Source organism: Myxocyprinus asiaticus, chromosome 5 (genome assembly GCF_019703515.2).
Source record: "Myxocyprinus asiaticus isolate MX2 ecotype Aquarium Trade chromosome 5, UBuf_Myxa_2, whole genome shotgun sequence".
In the NCBI taxonomy this organism is placed as follows: Eukaryota; Metazoa; Chordata; class Actinopteri; order Cypriniformes; family Catostomidae; genus Myxocyprinus; species Myxocyprinus asiaticus.
Genome location: NC_059348.1, coordinates 20,814,183 through 20,831,774, shown reverse-complemented (window position 1 = coordinate 20,831,774; position 17,592 = coordinate 20,814,183). Strand labels below are relative to the sequence as shown.

The 17,592-nt window shown below is 37.1% G+C and overlaps 1 protein-coding gene across 3 annotated transcripts in view; it reads right to left on the bottom strand.

Moving 5' to 3' along the window:
- Positions 1-15,931, bottom strand: part of LOC127441261 (fibroblast growth factor 12) — a 59,036-nt gene extending 43,105 nt beyond the window's left edge. For 2 of the 3 annotated variants that reach the window (XM_051698458.1, XM_051698459.1), the window contains exon 1: positions 1,842-2,339. In XM_051698458.1, the coding sequence (XP_051554418.1) occupies positions 1,842-1,932 (91 nt within the window). In that variant the 5' untranslated portion in view covers positions 1,933-2,339. Of the gene's footprint in view, positions 1-1,841; positions 2,340-15,783 lie in introns of those variants that run through there. The other variant, XM_051698460.1, reaches the window with a different exon arrangement.
- Between the last annotated feature and the right edge of the window lie 1,661 nt (positions 15,932-17,592).

The window sequence follows — 17,592 nt, the reverse complement described above, 5'->3', positions numbered from 1 at the left end:
AACATGCAGTGTTGGGGGTACTCCAGGACCATGGTTGGGACCACTGGTCTAGGGCATACGCAGGCATATGCCATATGCCCACCTATCTTTCTTAGGATTTTGCATATGCCCACCTAAAATAAGTGATGATACGTATGGCCGGCAGAACAACAAGTAGGGTTTTGACCCAGACTTTTTCAATCTAATACCGTGATGCTGCAGCACCACTGAGTGAATCACAGATGCTGGACAACTGTGTCCCTTAATTATATAAAATGTCTTTTTCTTCTTCTTCTTCTTCTTCTTTTGTGCCTTTTACTGCTATCGGTGGTGCCTATCAAATCATTTAAATTTATATTTTTAAGTAGGAAAACAATTTCACTACACACAGAAGAGCACATTATAGTACACAAATAAAACAAATAGCCATTCATTCTTATGTAGGCTATATAACAGTTTATTGCGTATTATATATGTTTATTAATTAGAGTAATTATAAAGTTTTAACGATTTTTATAGAAACCTAATGAAAGCAACATTAATGAGACCTACTAATTAAGTAGGTCATACCATGGTTCTTAGTAGTGTACTGTACACCATGCCAGCAAGAAACTTACCCTGATATACATTTCGTAAGTTCATGTGGGACTATAATTACAACAGCCAATATTATCTTTTTTTATGGGAAAAATATATATATATATTCCTTACACATTTGACATATGTACAGTATATAAATGTAAATATATATACATTTTAGAGACTGGGTGCATGATTTTTTTTTTTTTTTTTTTTTTTTTTTTATGGGTAAAATTAGGTAAGATCAACAAAAGTTTTTGGTGGTTAGATCAAGTAGAGATAGATGCTTGAGGTAACAATTGCAGGTTACCACTTCAGTGTGCCTTTAGAAATCTAAATCCCTATAATTTTCATGTAATCACTGTGTATGTTCTTCAACAAATAGCTCAAATCAAATTAAATAGTAAATATGTAATGTTGTTTCCCTAAGTTAGTCATTCTTCCTAATCAAACCTTTAAAATAACTTTCGTTTGTGTAACTTAATGTAGTGTGTCATATTAAACAGGCTATTATTGACTTGCTTAAGTCCAGTTAATTTAATGTTACCACATGAAGCACATTTTTAGGTAACTAAACATTTTTTTTACAGTGTATGAATACTCTTATGAAAAGCTCTTTATGAAATGAATATTTTAAAACATCTAATTAAAAGAAACACATATTGTGTCATATCATTATGAGGACAGGCCTCCTGATGGACTGAAATGTGCAGTGAGACAGACAGGCTACTCTGGAAGAGGCGAGCGTCACTGTAGCAGCAGAGTTTGGAGCGATGCGGAATTGAGTTGCTGTCCAAGGTGCTGAATGACGTGCAGAAGTTCCCTGTCCTGGAGGACACTCGAAACCTCCGAGATCTTTTGCCGGTGCCTGTTTTTAAAAAGCTCATCTCACCTCAAACGAGCTCAGGACGTGTCTGTTTGCCGTAGCCTCGCACACCGCATTTGCTGCATATGCATCAATAGTTTCCTACATTCACCCTGCATTCTTTGTTCCCGGTAACCATAAGAAATGTCCTTGACCTGGATACAGATTTCAGCACTAATCAGCGGCAGTGCTTTGGCTCGTTACCGTGATGAGGATGTGCTTGGTATCATAAGATGTGTGATGGAATGACATGAGCGGTCGTTAGGAGTCTTATGAGCCCGCACAAACAAGTTAGCACAAATGCGTGAAGTGGGAGCGCATAGTACCGCAGACGCGGAAGATGTGCTCACACGCGCCGGCGGCCAATGAGAGCGTTTTTCAGCGCTCAGCAGAGAGCATGCACAGCTAAATGTCTCACCGCTGGTGGTTGTGGTCGGCTCCGATCGTTGTCCACAGAGACACTGCAGCATATGCGCTCCTTTCTTCAAGAAGAGCCTCAGAATCCTCATTGATTTGAGTTGGTGTGGGTCCCTCGTCAATCCACGCAAGCGGGCACAGGATCACAACAGAGGGTGACTGTAGTGTGAGCCCCTCGAGTGGTTATATACAGTACAGTATGTATGTTCAGAGCATCAAAAACAGCAAAGGGCAAAGGAGCGCTGGGCGAAACGAGTGCATCGCGAGTGCATCCTGCTCTTCTTTTCCAGTAGTACAGTGAGAAGTAGTCGCCTTAGCATAGTTAGCTCCAGATGCGGGCTGCGCAAGGACGTTAGGGTAATTTGCACATTCTGGTGTTCATGCATCAGTCTTTACTAGCACGCGTAAAACGAGAGCCCCGTGCACGCCAAAGTTAAACTGCAGGGGTGAGAGGCAGAACGGCCGCCGATTAAGTAATGCGCGCGATGCATTTTGGCGACACGAGGCAACCGGCGGCATAGACAGTTGGATTAAAAGCCAATTGTTTCGTGTCCATAGGGAGCCTACGTCAGATGCAGCCTACATTTAAAGACAAAGATTTTTAGCGCATGGTCAAAAAGTTTCATATCTGCCATGAGCATTTTCTTATCGCTAGGGGACGCTCCAAGACAACCTTTTTTAACTACAAGACTGAAGAAAACAAGTGTTAGATCGAGAGAGGAAGACAGAGGTGGTCATTGAGAAGTTTAGCTGAATTACACTGTGTAACAAATGTTTTTAAATGTATATATATATATATATTTATTATTATTATTTTTCTGGGTAGGAAGTGTTATTTCCTAATTGCTAATGCCTCAAAAGTATTGAAAATGGCTATTATTCCCCACAAACTTTGCTTTTGTGAACAGGACAGTGATATTTTGAAATGTACCTATTTCCAATGAGAAAGCGGGTGAATTTGTGTCTTTTCGTTCAAATAAAGTCAGAATAAAACAACATATGAATCCAAATTAACATGTATTTACTAAAGTAATATTCAAAGCCGTGCTGGTCCATAATGGTAACAAGTACCCGTCTCTTCCCCTGGCTCACTCGGTGCATCTCAAAGAGGATTACAACAGCATCAAGACCTTGCTGGATGCCTTGAAGTATGAGTACAGCTGGGAGGTCATAGGAGACTTCAAAATGGTGGCATTCCTGATGGGTCTCCAAGGCGGTTTTACCAAGCTTCCCTGCTATCTTTGCCTTTGGGACAGCAGGGACACCAAGGCGCACTACCACAGGCGGGACTGGCCACAGCGGACCGAGTTCTCTGTGGGTTGGAACAACGTCAAGTGGGAGCCACTGGTGGACCCCCGGAAGGTGCTGACATCACAACTGCATATCAAATTGGGCCTTATGAAACAATTTGTCAGAGCTCTAGATAAGGAGTCGGCAGCCTTCAAGTACCTTCAAGACTTCTTCCCTAAGCTGTCTGAGGCAAAGGTCAAAGCCGGTGTCTTCGTCGGACCACAGATAAAGAAGATTCATATGTTGTTTTATTCTGACTTTATTTGAACGAAAAGACACAAATTCGCCCATTTTCTCATTGGAAATAGGTACATTTCAAAATATCACTGTCTTGGTCACAAAAGCAAACTTTGTGGGGAATAATAGCCATTTTCTATACTTTTGAGGCATAAGCAATTAAGAAATAACACTTACTATCCAGGAACAAATTGAGTTACATAGTGTTATCAAAGACAGCAAAGAAACCTTTAATCACATATTTACCACAGCTTTGCTTGCACAGATTGCTGGCAGAAAATTCCAATGCCACCTAATGGCTATGTAAAATTAAGTTGCTTAAGTCTTGGATCTGGAATCTTGCACAAGGGAGTTGGTGTTTGTAATTCACACAACTTGCAAATGTTTCCAAGTATTTGTAGCTTGTGCCTGGCCAATTACTTTACACTAATAGGCTGAACCCATTCTGCATATTACCAAACGGGTAACACTTTACATAAATGTTCCTTTTGTTAAGGGGATATAATTGAGTTCATTAATGACTAACAAGTCATTTGCAAATGCATTATAAATTACTTAAATGCAGTTATATCAATATGCCTAAAAAGGGCAACTTTACTTGCTAAATGTTGAGCATTTTAACTTACGTGTTATAAATGCTTAATTAATAATTTATTTTGGGTGTGTCAAATTTTTTTCTGTAAAATGCCATTGTTTATTTTCCATAATATTCACACTGTACCAAAATAGACTATTATAGTGAGAAGGCATTGTGTAATTTTGCTACAATCCACTTTGTATTTATACAGGTGCATTTCAATAAATTAGAATGTCGTGGAAAAGTTCATTTATTTCAGTAATTCAACTCAAATTGTGAAACTCGTGTATTAAATAAATTCAATGCACACAGACTGAAGTAGTTTAAGTCTTTGGTTCTTTTAATTGTGATGATTTTGGCTCACATTTAACAAAAACCCACCAATTCACTATCTCAAAAAATTAGAATATGGTGGCATGTTAATCAGCTAATCAACTCAAAACACCTGCAAAGGTTTCCTGAGCCTTCAAAATGGTCTCTCAGTTTGGATCACTAGGCTACACAATCATGGGGAAGACTGCTGATCTGACAGTTGTCCAGAAGACAATCATTGACACCCTTCACAAGGAGGGTAAGCCACAAACATTCATTGCCAAAGAAGCTGGCTGTTCACAGAGTGCTGTATCCAAGCATGTTAACAGAAAGTTGAGTGGAAGAAAAAGTGTGGAAGAAAAAGATGCACAACCAACTGAGAGAACCGCAGCCTTATGAGGATTGTCAAGCAAAATCGAGTTGGGTGAACTTCACAAGGAATGGACTGAGGCTGGGGTCAAGGCATCAAGAGCCACCACACACAGACGTGTCAAGGAATTTGGCTACAGTTGTCGTATTCCTCTTGTTAAGCCACTCCTGAACCACAGACAACGTCAGAGGCGTCTTACCTGGGCTAAGGAGAAGAAGAACTGGACTGTTGCCCAGTGGTCCAAAGTCCTCTTTTCAGATGAGAGCAAGTTTTGTATTTCATTTGGAAACCAAGGTCCTAGAGTCTGGAGGAAGGGTGGAGAAGCTCATAGCCCAAGTTGCTTGAAGTCCAGTGTTAAGTTTCCACAGTCTGTGATGATTTGGGGTGCAATGTCATCTGCTGGTGTTGGTTCATTGTGTTTTTTGAAAACCAAAGTCACTGCACCCATTTACCAAGAAGAGAATCTATGGGGTATTGTCAAGAGGAAAATGAGAAACAAGAGACCAAAAAATGCAGATGAGCTGAAGGCCACTGTCAAAGAAACCTGGGCTTCCATACCACCTCAGCAGTGCCACAAACTGATCACCTCCATGCCACGCCGAATTGAGGCAGTAATTAAAGCAAAAGGAGCCCCTACCAAGTATTGAGTACATATACAGTAAATGAACACACTTTCCTGAAGGCCAACAATTCACTAAAAATGTTTTTTTTTTATTGGTCTTATGATGTATTCAAATTTTTTGAGATAGTGAATTGGTGGGTTTTTGTTAAATGTGAGCCAAAATCATCACAATTAAAAGAACCAAAGACTTAAACTACTTCAGTCTGTGTGCACTGAATTTATTTAATACACGAGTTTCACAATTTGAGTTGAATTACTGAAATAAATGAACTTTTCCACGACATTCTAATTTATTGAGATGCACCTGTATTAATTAATGTCTTGACTCACTAGTGTTGTCACTTTCCTTGTAACGTTGATGTCAAAATAATGGTTTTACATAGTCCTACATTAAATAAATTTCTCTGCAAAAACACTTTTCAGGTCTTCATGCTTATTCAGAACATATATCATATTAGCAAAGCCTGTTGGACATTAAACCATACTGAACCTTCATGTATGGGTTTTTAATGTTGGCAACTTCTTAATGCTTCACAGGTGGTCATTTTACATTACAGTTTTTCACAACTGTTAAGTCACATTTCTTGAAACCTTCTCCCATTTTCTCACAACTTTAAACACAAAACCAAATCTTCAAACAACATTCACAAAACCCCTGACTCTTCTGGCAAAATCAAATAACTGCCTCAAAACCACTTACATAATCTGTGCTCAAAATCGAACAATGCTTTCAGGTCATACACACAGCAAGTCAATATATAAACACAACAGAGCATTCATTACAGTTTTTCTGAATTGCTAAAACACTAAATCCCATTCTCTGAACCAAATGCTCAATGGCCTAAACCCTTTTGTCAAATCAATCACTCTTCTGGCAAAAGTTTAAACAAGTTCAGGTAGTTAGACACCATTTGCAAATCTCATCCAATCTTTTTGCAAAACTCTAAACACATTCTCACTCACTAAAACACAATTTGCATTGTGATGCACTTGTGTTGCAAAACGGTAAACACAGGTGGCAAAAGTTAAGCATAACTACATCACGGTTGTCCTCGTTTATACACAACGACTTAAAATTGTTCACACTTGTTTCTAATGATGTGAAAACAAACGTGATACTGAGGCAGAATGAATCTTTCATTGACACTGATTTTGCAGTTGGACTACTGTATTTTTACAGTATTCAAGTGCTGAATATACAGACATTCAATACTGTATTGCAGTACTTGCAGTATTTACAGTATACAATATATTCACTATCCTACTGTAAGTTGTGATTACTTTTTTTTGACAGTAATTGCAAAATGTGCTTACTATATACAATAAAAATAATAATAATAATAATAATTCTGTAACTACATGCCCTGGACACTCTGTTCTCTATAAAATAAAAGCAGGATAGGTCATTATCTGTCATGACACAACAATTTACTGTGAAAAAAGAAAGTAGAATATCGCACAGCATTATGGGAAAATTGTGTTTTGTTTGCAGTCACCATTATGGTGTTTAGTGTTCCCTTTGAATGAGACCTTATATTGTTTATTTCAAATTAAATTTCTCCCAGTTGGTGCATATGAGTTTAAGAATACAAGTTATTGCACTGAGATATTTGGAGAAAATTAATTAATTTAGTGGATGACTTATTGTTGGACTATGATGTATAGTTTACACTTCATAATGCATTTGAAAATTATGAAGTGGTATCATTTTAAATGAACATTAAGCAAGGGATGCTTGCAATGCTAGTCTATGATTTGATGGTTTTATCTCTCATGAACTTTTAGAAAAAATTGTCAACTAGGAACGGAAAGATATGAACACTTAGCAAATAAAGCACAATGATGGTGACAATTATAGTTTTTTACGATTGCTTAAGCGCAATTTAGAAAACAGGGCTCATTTTGTCAAAACACTACACACAATTCACACAACCACACACACACACACACGTAGCAGAACACCTCAGATCTTTTGCAAAATGAAACACTTCATTCAAAACTATACATTAATTTATAAAACCCAATTTTGACACTGTATGGCACATACATGATTCATATGATCTGATTCTGTTTGAACCAGTTACACGCTCAATCTCAAACACTTTTAACATTTCTACTTTTCTAATAATATAGTCTGGGTTTGTTTTTTTTTCAGAGATTTTATTAGTACATGAATATATTGACCAAACACAGCACACTGATGAAAATATTTATTTCTCTCCGCATTGTAAAATCAGTCAATACATCCATGCATTTCCAAAGGTTGCATTTTGCACTGAAAATCAGAACAGAACATATTCTAAATAGAATATAGCACACACAGTAAACACAGCAAAAACATTCATGGAGACAAAAAAGAAAGCATGAAAAAAAAAAAACATACCCCAAAGCATCATCTGTTCGCCTAGCTCAACAGCGAGGGAAGAATCTTCTTGAATGGCGAAACCATCCATTCACAGACCCTGCATCAATTAGGTCGCAGGCCTCCTCCATGGCTTGAATGAGGGGTATCCTGACATAGGGCTGGAGTTCGTAAACCTTCCACCGCCATGCTGAAAAAAACTCCTCAATGGGGTTAAGGAAGGGAGAGTATGGTGGAGTGAAAATTGTGGATGCTGATGAAACCAGTTTTGGACCAGAGCAGATCAGTGGAAAGCTACATTGTCCCAGATGACAATGTATCTCATCTGCTCTGCATCCATTTGGTCTTCTGTTGTGACGATGTTGTGTAGTCTGTCTAAAAATGTGAGTTTGTGGGCCTGTATGTAATGTTTTGCACAAAGTGTGAGGTTGAGAATGTGCTTATAGTTGTGCAGATCTGGGCTGAGGTTTTGCTCCTTGAGTGTCAGGTTTTACTAACTGTGTGTTCTTTTTTTATTTTAGTGTGTAAGCAATCGTAAAAAACTGTAATAAACTCCGTAGATAAAAAATGATTGTGATTCTACAGCACAGCACTGCTAAATTACAGAAATGTCTTGGTCCTGTTCACTGTGAACAGTCACAGTATATGGTTGTCTTTTAATTTTAATAAATTGTAGAAATACTTCTGTAAAATATACTGTGAAAGTCATGCAAATAGTAGCCAGGAATATACTGTAAACTCACACAAATTTTTTTTTACAGTGCAGTATTGAAAGTCTGTATATTCAGCCCTTGCATACTGTAGTCCAACTGCAAAAGCCCAAAGAACACTCTAACTGAAAAGCACATTACTGTACACTCACTCAAAAATGTTGTGCAACTGCAAAATCAAAGTCAATGAGAGATTCATTCTGCCTCAGCATCACATTTTCGTGCTGGGTCTGGCCAGAGGACTTCGTCCACATCACAGACAACGTTGTCCCTTGCCAGGCAAAGGGGAAAAAACCCTCTGCTTCCCTCATTGTCATTCCATGAACAAGAACATATTCTATTACAGTTGCTAGATGTTCTTGGTCTTGCTCTTCCTCATCCTCTTCCTCCTCCACCTCTTGCACATACTCTTCCTCCTCTGCCTCTCAGATTGTTTCCATCCATTGTTGGTATCAACATTCAGTGCACCTGTGTCACCTGTGCACTCTGAACTGGCTCATATTTTGTACAATTGGTTTGATCACATCATTAGAAACAAGTGTGAACAATTATGAGCCGTTGTGTGTAAACGATGACAACCGTGTTGTAGTTGTGTTTAACTTTTGCCGCCTGTGTTTACCGTTTTGCAACACAAGTGCATCACAATGCAAATTGTGTTTTAGTGAGTGAGAATGTGTTTAGAGTTTTGCAAAAATATTGGATGAGATTTGCAAATGGTGTCTGACTACCTGAACTTGTTTAAGGTTTTGCCAAAAGAGTGATTGATTCGACAAATGGGTTTAAACCACTGAGCATTTGGTTCAGAGAATGGGATTTAGTGTTTTAGCAATTCCGAAAACTGTAAGGCACATTTTAAAAGGTTAAAGAAGTGTTATTTAGCATTTAAAACATATGTGGTAAAATTTGGCAGGTATTGCATGAGAGTCACCCCATTGTTATAACCACATTAATGAACCCCTTTTAAGCCCTTAACAAAGGGAACATTAATGTAAAATGTTATCCAAAATTCTAAGTCAGTTTAATGTTCATTCATTAATTACATAATGTATAAGAAACACTTTGTACATTCCCCGTTTAATGCACAACAACCTTGTAGATATAAACATAATGTATAACTTGCACATTTGAGAGTAATCGTCACAGTAAACAAGGAACACAAGACCAAAAGCATTTGCAGCCTCCTGCTGCAATGTCACGCAAGCATGAACTGAGTTCATGTGTTAACCTGAGATAACTTTGTACAAGGCCAACTTTCATTCCATGCAAATTTATTTCAAATTCTTACTGTAATCAAAGGCCAAAATGTCTCTGGGTTTATTTTTTATTTTATTGTTCTGGAAGAAAATAGAGCATAAAAAATGCAAAAATACAAGTGAAAAAGAGAGGTAGCAAACTGCTTGTGTTGTGTCTTTTCTCTGCAGCAGAATAACAGAATCATTCTTCCATCAAAGGGAAGGGAAGGGAAGGGAAGGGAAGGGAAGAGAAGAGAAGAGAAGCATATGAAGGGCATATACAGCACTAGTAAAGGACATGTAGCGCAGGATAGAATGAACATAGCCATTCACATTGTGTTATTGAGAGGATCATTTCCTGCTAACAGGGCAAAGTTTCATCTAACCCTGCCTCTCCCTTCAATAACAACAGACTGATATATAAGCACATTTACAGACACTCCTGTTGCCATGTGGACTCTTGACAAATGTGAAGCAAAACATTTGTAAAGGTTCTTACAATTTTGTCTCATACATCTCTGTATTTTAATCATATACTGATGTATCTTAAATGTATTACAAATAAATGCAGTGTGACAAATGAATTTTTACAAGTGCAAATATTCAATGTAGTTTTTCAAAGGTCATAAAAGCTGCGTGCATAGTAATTGAATGAATATATTCAATAAGGGCCCAACTCCACATATTTTATTCAAAATAAAAAAGAATTAGGTGACAAGGTTCATGACTGTGAGCAAGAAAGTCCCAACTTCCATTAATAAATGTACAAAACAGTTACATTGTGCTCACTGAATATATCATTCTATCATTTCCCACAGTACTGTCACCACAGTTTCTTGTTTCAGCCAAAATTTTTATTAATTGGACTTTTTTTGCATTTTGTCTTTAGAAATGTATGTTAAGCTGTCAACAGCAAATCAATTTATCTTGGAGAAACAAGACATGTTTTGTCCCTTCCTTGTAGAAAATACAGCTGTTTAATTCAAGAACAGCCCAACTCCGCTATCTTGATTTACAGTAGTTACCCAGTCATATTCAATTTGTATAAAGTATGCGATTATTATCATTGCCACACTTTGAAGGAAATAATACAAATTATTTCCTGTAAAATGTTGTTTCATGGAGCTGGCACTCAAAAAATTAATTTTCTCTCCTTGTTAAATTTAGTTACTTAAATGAGCTAATGTAACACAATTCTTGAATTATTTGTCACAACTTAAATTCAATGTGTTCAATTAATTGAAATGTGTACAATGGAAGTTCTCTTAATCCATTTGCGTTGGGACATCTTAAATAATTTCTGTTGGCCATAACCAGATGTACGTGAAATAGTAAAAACTGTAATAACTGTGAATTACAGTTTTTCACAATTGTTAAAATACATTTCTCGAAACCTTCACCCATTTTCCCACAGCTTTGAATACAAAACCAAATCTTCAAACAACATTCACAAAACCCCTGACTCTTCTAGCAAAATCAAATAATTGCCTCAAAACCACTTACGTAATCTGTGCTCAAAATCAAACAGTGCTTTCAGATCATACACACAGCAAGTCAATATATAAACACTACAGAGCATTCATTAGACACTACATCAAAAAATGGAGAACACAGCGTACAGGGCATGTAGTTACAGAAATTATTTTTTTATTATTATTGTATATAGTAAGCACATTTTGTAACTACTGTCAAAAAAAGTATAGTAATCACAGCTTACAGTAGGACAGTGAATATATTGTATACTGTAAGTACTGCAAGTACTGCAATACAGTATTGAATGTCTGTATATTCAGCACTTGAATACTGTAAAAATACAGTCAACTGCAAAACCCCAAAGAACAAAGAACACTCTAAATGAAAAACACATTACAGTACACTCACTCAAAAATTTCAATGAGAGATTCATTCTGCCTCAGTATCACGTTTTCACATCATTAGAAACAAGTGAGAATAAGTCATTGTGTATAAACGATGACAACTGTGTTGTAGTTGTGTTTAACTTTTGCTGCCCATGTTTACACACTGCAAAATATGTTTTAGTGAGTGAGAATATGTTTAGAGTTTTGCAAAAGAGTGACTGATTTGACAAAAGGGTTTAAACCACTGAGCATTTGGTTCAGAGATTGGGGTTTAGTGTTTTATCAATTCAGAAAAATTGTAATGTCTTAAAGTTGCACTCAGTAATTATTTCCTCATTAAAACAGTTTACCTCCAAAGACATGAATTGTAATTTTGCAATATATGTAGGAAATCATGACCATTCAAATTAAAATGAAGACTCCAGTCATATCAGTAAGCTTATAAAAGCTGTTTTATTCTATATGGAGAGGGTCCGCACATGGGGGCTGCCATGTTAGAATCACATGACCAGCTGAATACTACTCCTTTAATCTCAGTAACTGCCCTGTTATTGGACTCTTTCACTCATTCATTAAAGTAATCATGGCTGATAGTGAATACTAAATTTCTACAATGGCATTTGAAACTGAAAACTATTGATTTTAAATTATGCTGCTTCCAAGTTGCTAGGTGTCAGTGTAAGATGAGATAAAGACAAAATCAACTGAGTGCACCTTTTATATTTACTTAAACTTGCAACCTTTTCATTGGTGGTGTTTTTTTTTTTTTTTTTTTTTTTTGTCCCTTTGGGTTTTGTGTCGTGTGTCACCATCATTGTGGTTTGTGTGTTGGATGTTAAGGACCCTGCATGTCTGATTTGAAAGCTTACAAGATGTCATACTCTATTGCAGAGACTGAAAGCTCACAGTTTATGATAACAAATGTTTGACAAAAAAAGAGGAAGTGGTAAGTTGCCTTAACGTAATTAAAATGATGAAAAATGACATTTTTATCTAGATGTGACAAAATAAATGTCAATTTGAACAACAAGACTTGATAAAATGCATTCAAACAGAGTCTTAAAGATGTTTGATCAGGGTTAGATCAGGTAGAAAAACTGTAGCTCCTTAAAGGAATGTTCCGGGTTCAATACAAGTTAAGCTTAATCGACAGCATTTGTGGCATAATGTTGATTACCACAAAAATGTATTTAGACTCGTTCCTCCTTTTCTTAAAAAAAAAAAAAAAAACATCTGTGTTACAGTGAGGCACTTACAATGGAAGTGAATGAGGGCCAAACCATTAATGTTTAAATACTCACTGTTTCAAAAGTATAGCCACAAGACGTAAACAATATGTGTCTTTACATAATTTTAATGTGATAAAATCGCTTACTAACCTTTTCTGTGTAAAGTAATATCCAATTTTTCAACTTTGTTGCCATGACAACATTGTCAACAAACCCTAAAACGACCACAATATGCTTCACTTTTCTGCCTTTAAGCCCTCAAAAAATTGGCCCCATTCACTTCCATTGTAAGTGCCTAACAATTCGAAATTATTTTTTGTGGTTATCAACATTATGCCACAAATGCTGTCGATTGAGCTTAACTTGTATTGAACCCGGAATATTCCTTTAGGTAACAGTTGCAGGTTACTACTTTTTACAGTGTAGTACCATCAGAAAATATAGCCTACCATAACATAATTTTTTTTTTACAGTAAAATCTTATAAAACATTGCTATACATGTGCATAATTCATCAGCTATACATAATGCATTGCTGAGTTTGCAACACTGATTTAAAGATAAAACATGCACATGAGGTATTGGGAGAGACACACATTGTTGCTGGCCAAACAGAAGGGATTGGAGAGATGCAAGACTACTGTAGAGTATATCACAACAGTGAGATGGAGAGGAGTGCACTCCTTCATGAGAAAACGATGGACAAACAGAAAAGATGTGTAGGTCAGCAGAATGATGTCAGGCCTAATGAAGCTAAAAAAATCAGAGTGAAAACCTTTACACTGACTACACACATCAAATTTTTGTATTTGTGTGTGTGTGTGTGTGTGTGAGAGAGAGACAATTTTGACATGGTGTCAGTCAAAGGCACTTTTTCAGCAAAAGGATCACATCTGACATTGCAAGCTTAACATTAATACACATACACAAACATCCAGTTCCTAATATTTTGATATTCCACTGACTTAAAGGGATAGTTCACCCAAAAATGAAAATTCTCTCATGATTTACTCACCCTCATGCCATCCCAGATGTGTATGGCTTGCTTTTTTAGAAGAATATCTCAGCTCTGTAGGTTCATTCAATGCAAGTGAATGGGTGCCAAAATTTTGAAGCTCCAAAATTCACATAAAGGCAGCATAAATGTAATCCAGACGACTCCAGTGGTTAAATCATTGTCTTTAGAAGCAATATGATAGGTGTGGGTGAGAAACAGATCAATATTTAAATCCTTTCTTACTATACATTTTCCTCCCTTCTCAGTCAATCTCCACTTTCACATTCTTCTACTTGTGTTTTTTGTGATTCACATTCTTCATGTATATCACCCCCTACTGGACAGGGAGAAGAATTTCTAGGAAAAAAAGGACTTAAAGGGATAGTTCACCCAAAAATGAAAATCCTCTCATTATTTACTTGCCTTTAAGCCATCCCAGATGTGTATGACTTTATTTCTTCAGCAGAATTGAAGTGAAGATTTTTATAAGCACATTTCAGCTTAGTTTGTCCATACACATACACACACATGTAAACGGGTGCCATCAGGCTGCTGGCTGATTAATGGTCCAAAAGGCATATTTAAGCAGCATTAAAGTAATCCACACACAACTCCAGTCCATCAATTAATGTCTTCTGAAGCAAATCAGTAGGTTTGTGGGGAAGAAAAAAAATTAAACTTTAACTTTTAAAAATCACTTCCTGCCAGCAGTCGACGCATCAGTGACATCAACGCGAGAAGTCGGAAGCGCGCGCTTTGTATATAGCAGATGAACGAACATCACGTGTGAGTTAGTTCATTTCAAACAGAAATACGGCACTGGGTGGAAGCAACGATTTAAAGTTAAAACCGTTGTAATTATCAATTTGTTTCTTACACCAACCAATCGATTTGCTTCAGAATACATTAACTGATGGACTGGAGTTATATGTGGATTACATTTATGCTGCCTAATTATGCCTTTTGGACTGTCAAGCAGCCAGCAGCCTGATGACACCCATTTACTTACATTGTATGGACAAACTGAGCTGAAATGTGCTCAGTTCTGCTGAAGAAGGAAAGTCATACACATCTGGGATAGCTTAAAGGTAAGTAAAACATGAGAGGATTTTCATTTTTGGGTGAACTATCCCTTTAAATGTTGATCTGTTTCTCACCCTCACCTATCATATCACTTCAGAAGACATGGATTTAACCACTGGAGTCTTATGGATTATTTTTATGCTGCCTTTATGTGCTTTTTGCAATGTCAAAATTTTGGCACCAATTCACTTGCATTGTAAGGACCTACAGAGCTAAGATATTTTTCTAAAAATCGTAATTTGAGTTCTGCAGAAGAAAGAAAGTCTTGCACATCTGGGATGTCATGAGGGTGAGTAAATCATGAGAGAATTTTCATTTTTGGGTGAACTAAAATGCCCATGCCCATACTCAGCACATGGTGAAATTATACTCTCTGTGTGTTTACATAAACTACTAAACAACGTTGCAGTGTACATGGTGACGGAGAGAGTTCCTTATTGCTAGAACTATCCTCTGCTACGCACATATGCTTATCAGCAGGCTCTGTGCCACAAAAGCCACATCACACACATTTTTCTTCCCCAAAAAGTGGACAGCCAGCACTTTTTAAAGGAACACCTGGCCCTGGCCTTACTTGGAAGAAATGATCTCTCCCAAAAAGTCAGTAAGCTCTGGCTAAAAGGTAAAGGCATAACACAAATTCCTCATTTTAAAGGTTTTAGTTAACTCAAGTAACAAAACATAAGGTTTGTGCTTTTCTGTGGATGAGGTATTTTGTCAGAATCATTATCTGCACAGGAAGGAGAACGCACTCGCTGCCTGTATCTTGGCACACTCTCTAAACACTAATGTACATTTGTTATCTGATGTATCCACTCAACAGCAACTATAAAACATTAAATATGACCACTTCCTAACGGAATGTGCAGATCTACAGGATCTTTCGCACTTGCTAAGCTCTTTGGTCCAGATACTGCATTGAGCATAAAATCAAGCCAGCACACTTCCCGAATCTATCAGATCCGCAGTCTACTTTCCCTGAACAGCCCCAGAGCGCAGCATTTGCTCCATGTAACTCCCTTCTGGCATGATTATAAACACTTCAACGCCTCTAAGTTTCTTACCTTTATCTCCTTTATCCATGTCGCCCTGTGTTGTGGTGGGTGCTGTGTCTCAGAACAGTTGCGGGATGCGTCTGCGCTTCTCGGAAAGAGCCGTACGTTGAACCTCGCTGTGGTCTTGCTGCAGAAAGCTGTCGTTAGAGAACGCAGTCGCGGCGGCGCTGTTGATGAATGTCTATATGAGTGAGTTTTTATCCCAAGCACAGAGGATGGGAGTGCTCTGTACATGTGCAGATATGTGTGTTCAGCAGATCGAGAGAGAGAGAGAGAGAGAGAGAGAGAGAGAGATGGGTGCCGTTCACACCGAACGCTGGTTTTTAGTTGTTTTCCTACACTGTAAGAAGTTGTATCCTGCAATTGTTACTATTATGTGCTATTTCTACCTGATCTAACCCTTAAAATTAGTTTTGTTGGTGTAACCTAATTTATTCAGACTGTTTTAGTTCATTAATATGTGTTGGCTTATTTTTAAACGTGCTAGATGGACATCTTTGACCGTTGTGCCGCATCTCGCTGTTTTTTCAGCGTCTCGCTTCATGGATAAATCTGGCGCCACCAGTGCAAGCAGTCCTCTCTGCGGACTGTAGAGCAATTACTAGTGGTGGTCGATATCCATGATGTAATGGATGTTTTTAATGCGCATGCCAGTTGCATATTAGGCTATATCAGATTCTCTTTACTACTTGTTACATATCTGCTATTATTTAGTGTTATCAGTATGGCATATAGCTTAATCGCAACTTTGTTTGACATGCTTTATTAGTGGCTAACTAAAAGTTAGTAGTTTAAATTCATCCATATAACATATGTTATTTTCCCTCAGGCGGCTTCAAAGTTTAGTTATTATTTTAAATACTGGATGCATGCATCGTTTCATATTTTATCTCCATGAGACTGCTCTGCTTGTGCCGTGTTATAGTCGATCATTGCAGGATACATAAAGACAAACGTGCTCTTCTTTTTATTCTTGTCATCTCATAGTTTATAAGAATATATGTATTGTCCATGATCAATATATTTTAGTATAACACGTCTTATACACTGTCACGTATATCACCGAGAGACAGAGAAAAATATAGCCTTTATTTGATTCATATACGTGAATTATTATTACATGCCTATGACTGCTTCTACACATCTATGAAACAACATCTCTATAAGACAAGATAGATGGATATTTAGATATAGATATTTTCAGTCTCTAAACCTTACATTTTGGATAGCACAACAAGGACAAATAAAAATGTGTAGTACATTTTTACTTCCAAAAATAAGTTAGATTTGAATCCTTAGTCAAATTAAAGAAGGAACAGAGCTGTCTATGTTCTCGAACAGAATAGGAAAAAAATGCATACTGTAGGCTATACATATAATAGTCATCATCCATACCAGATGAGTAGATAAAAATACTCAACAGTAATATGTCTTAAATTCTTCAGAAGACTAAATCCCTGATGCTCAAAAGTTGTTAGTAAGCTATATACTACCAGTATTTAAAAAAAAAAAAAAAAAAATTTTTTTAAGGCAATACAATCATTAGTGCACTCTCTCAGTCTTTATGTACACATAATGCTACATACTGTACACGCTGAATAAAACACATTAAAAACATCCAGTATATCACTGCTCCGAACATTTCAGGCATTCACATTAAAACATCCACTATGTCACAAACATCCATAGTAAATTAAATTCAATATGACATCGCGTTACAGTCCGCAGGAAGGACAGCAAGGACAGGACAAGGACATGCGATTTGTTGAGCCACTGTTGTCATGTCGAGCTGGATTGGTCGCTCAAAAAAAAGAGTGT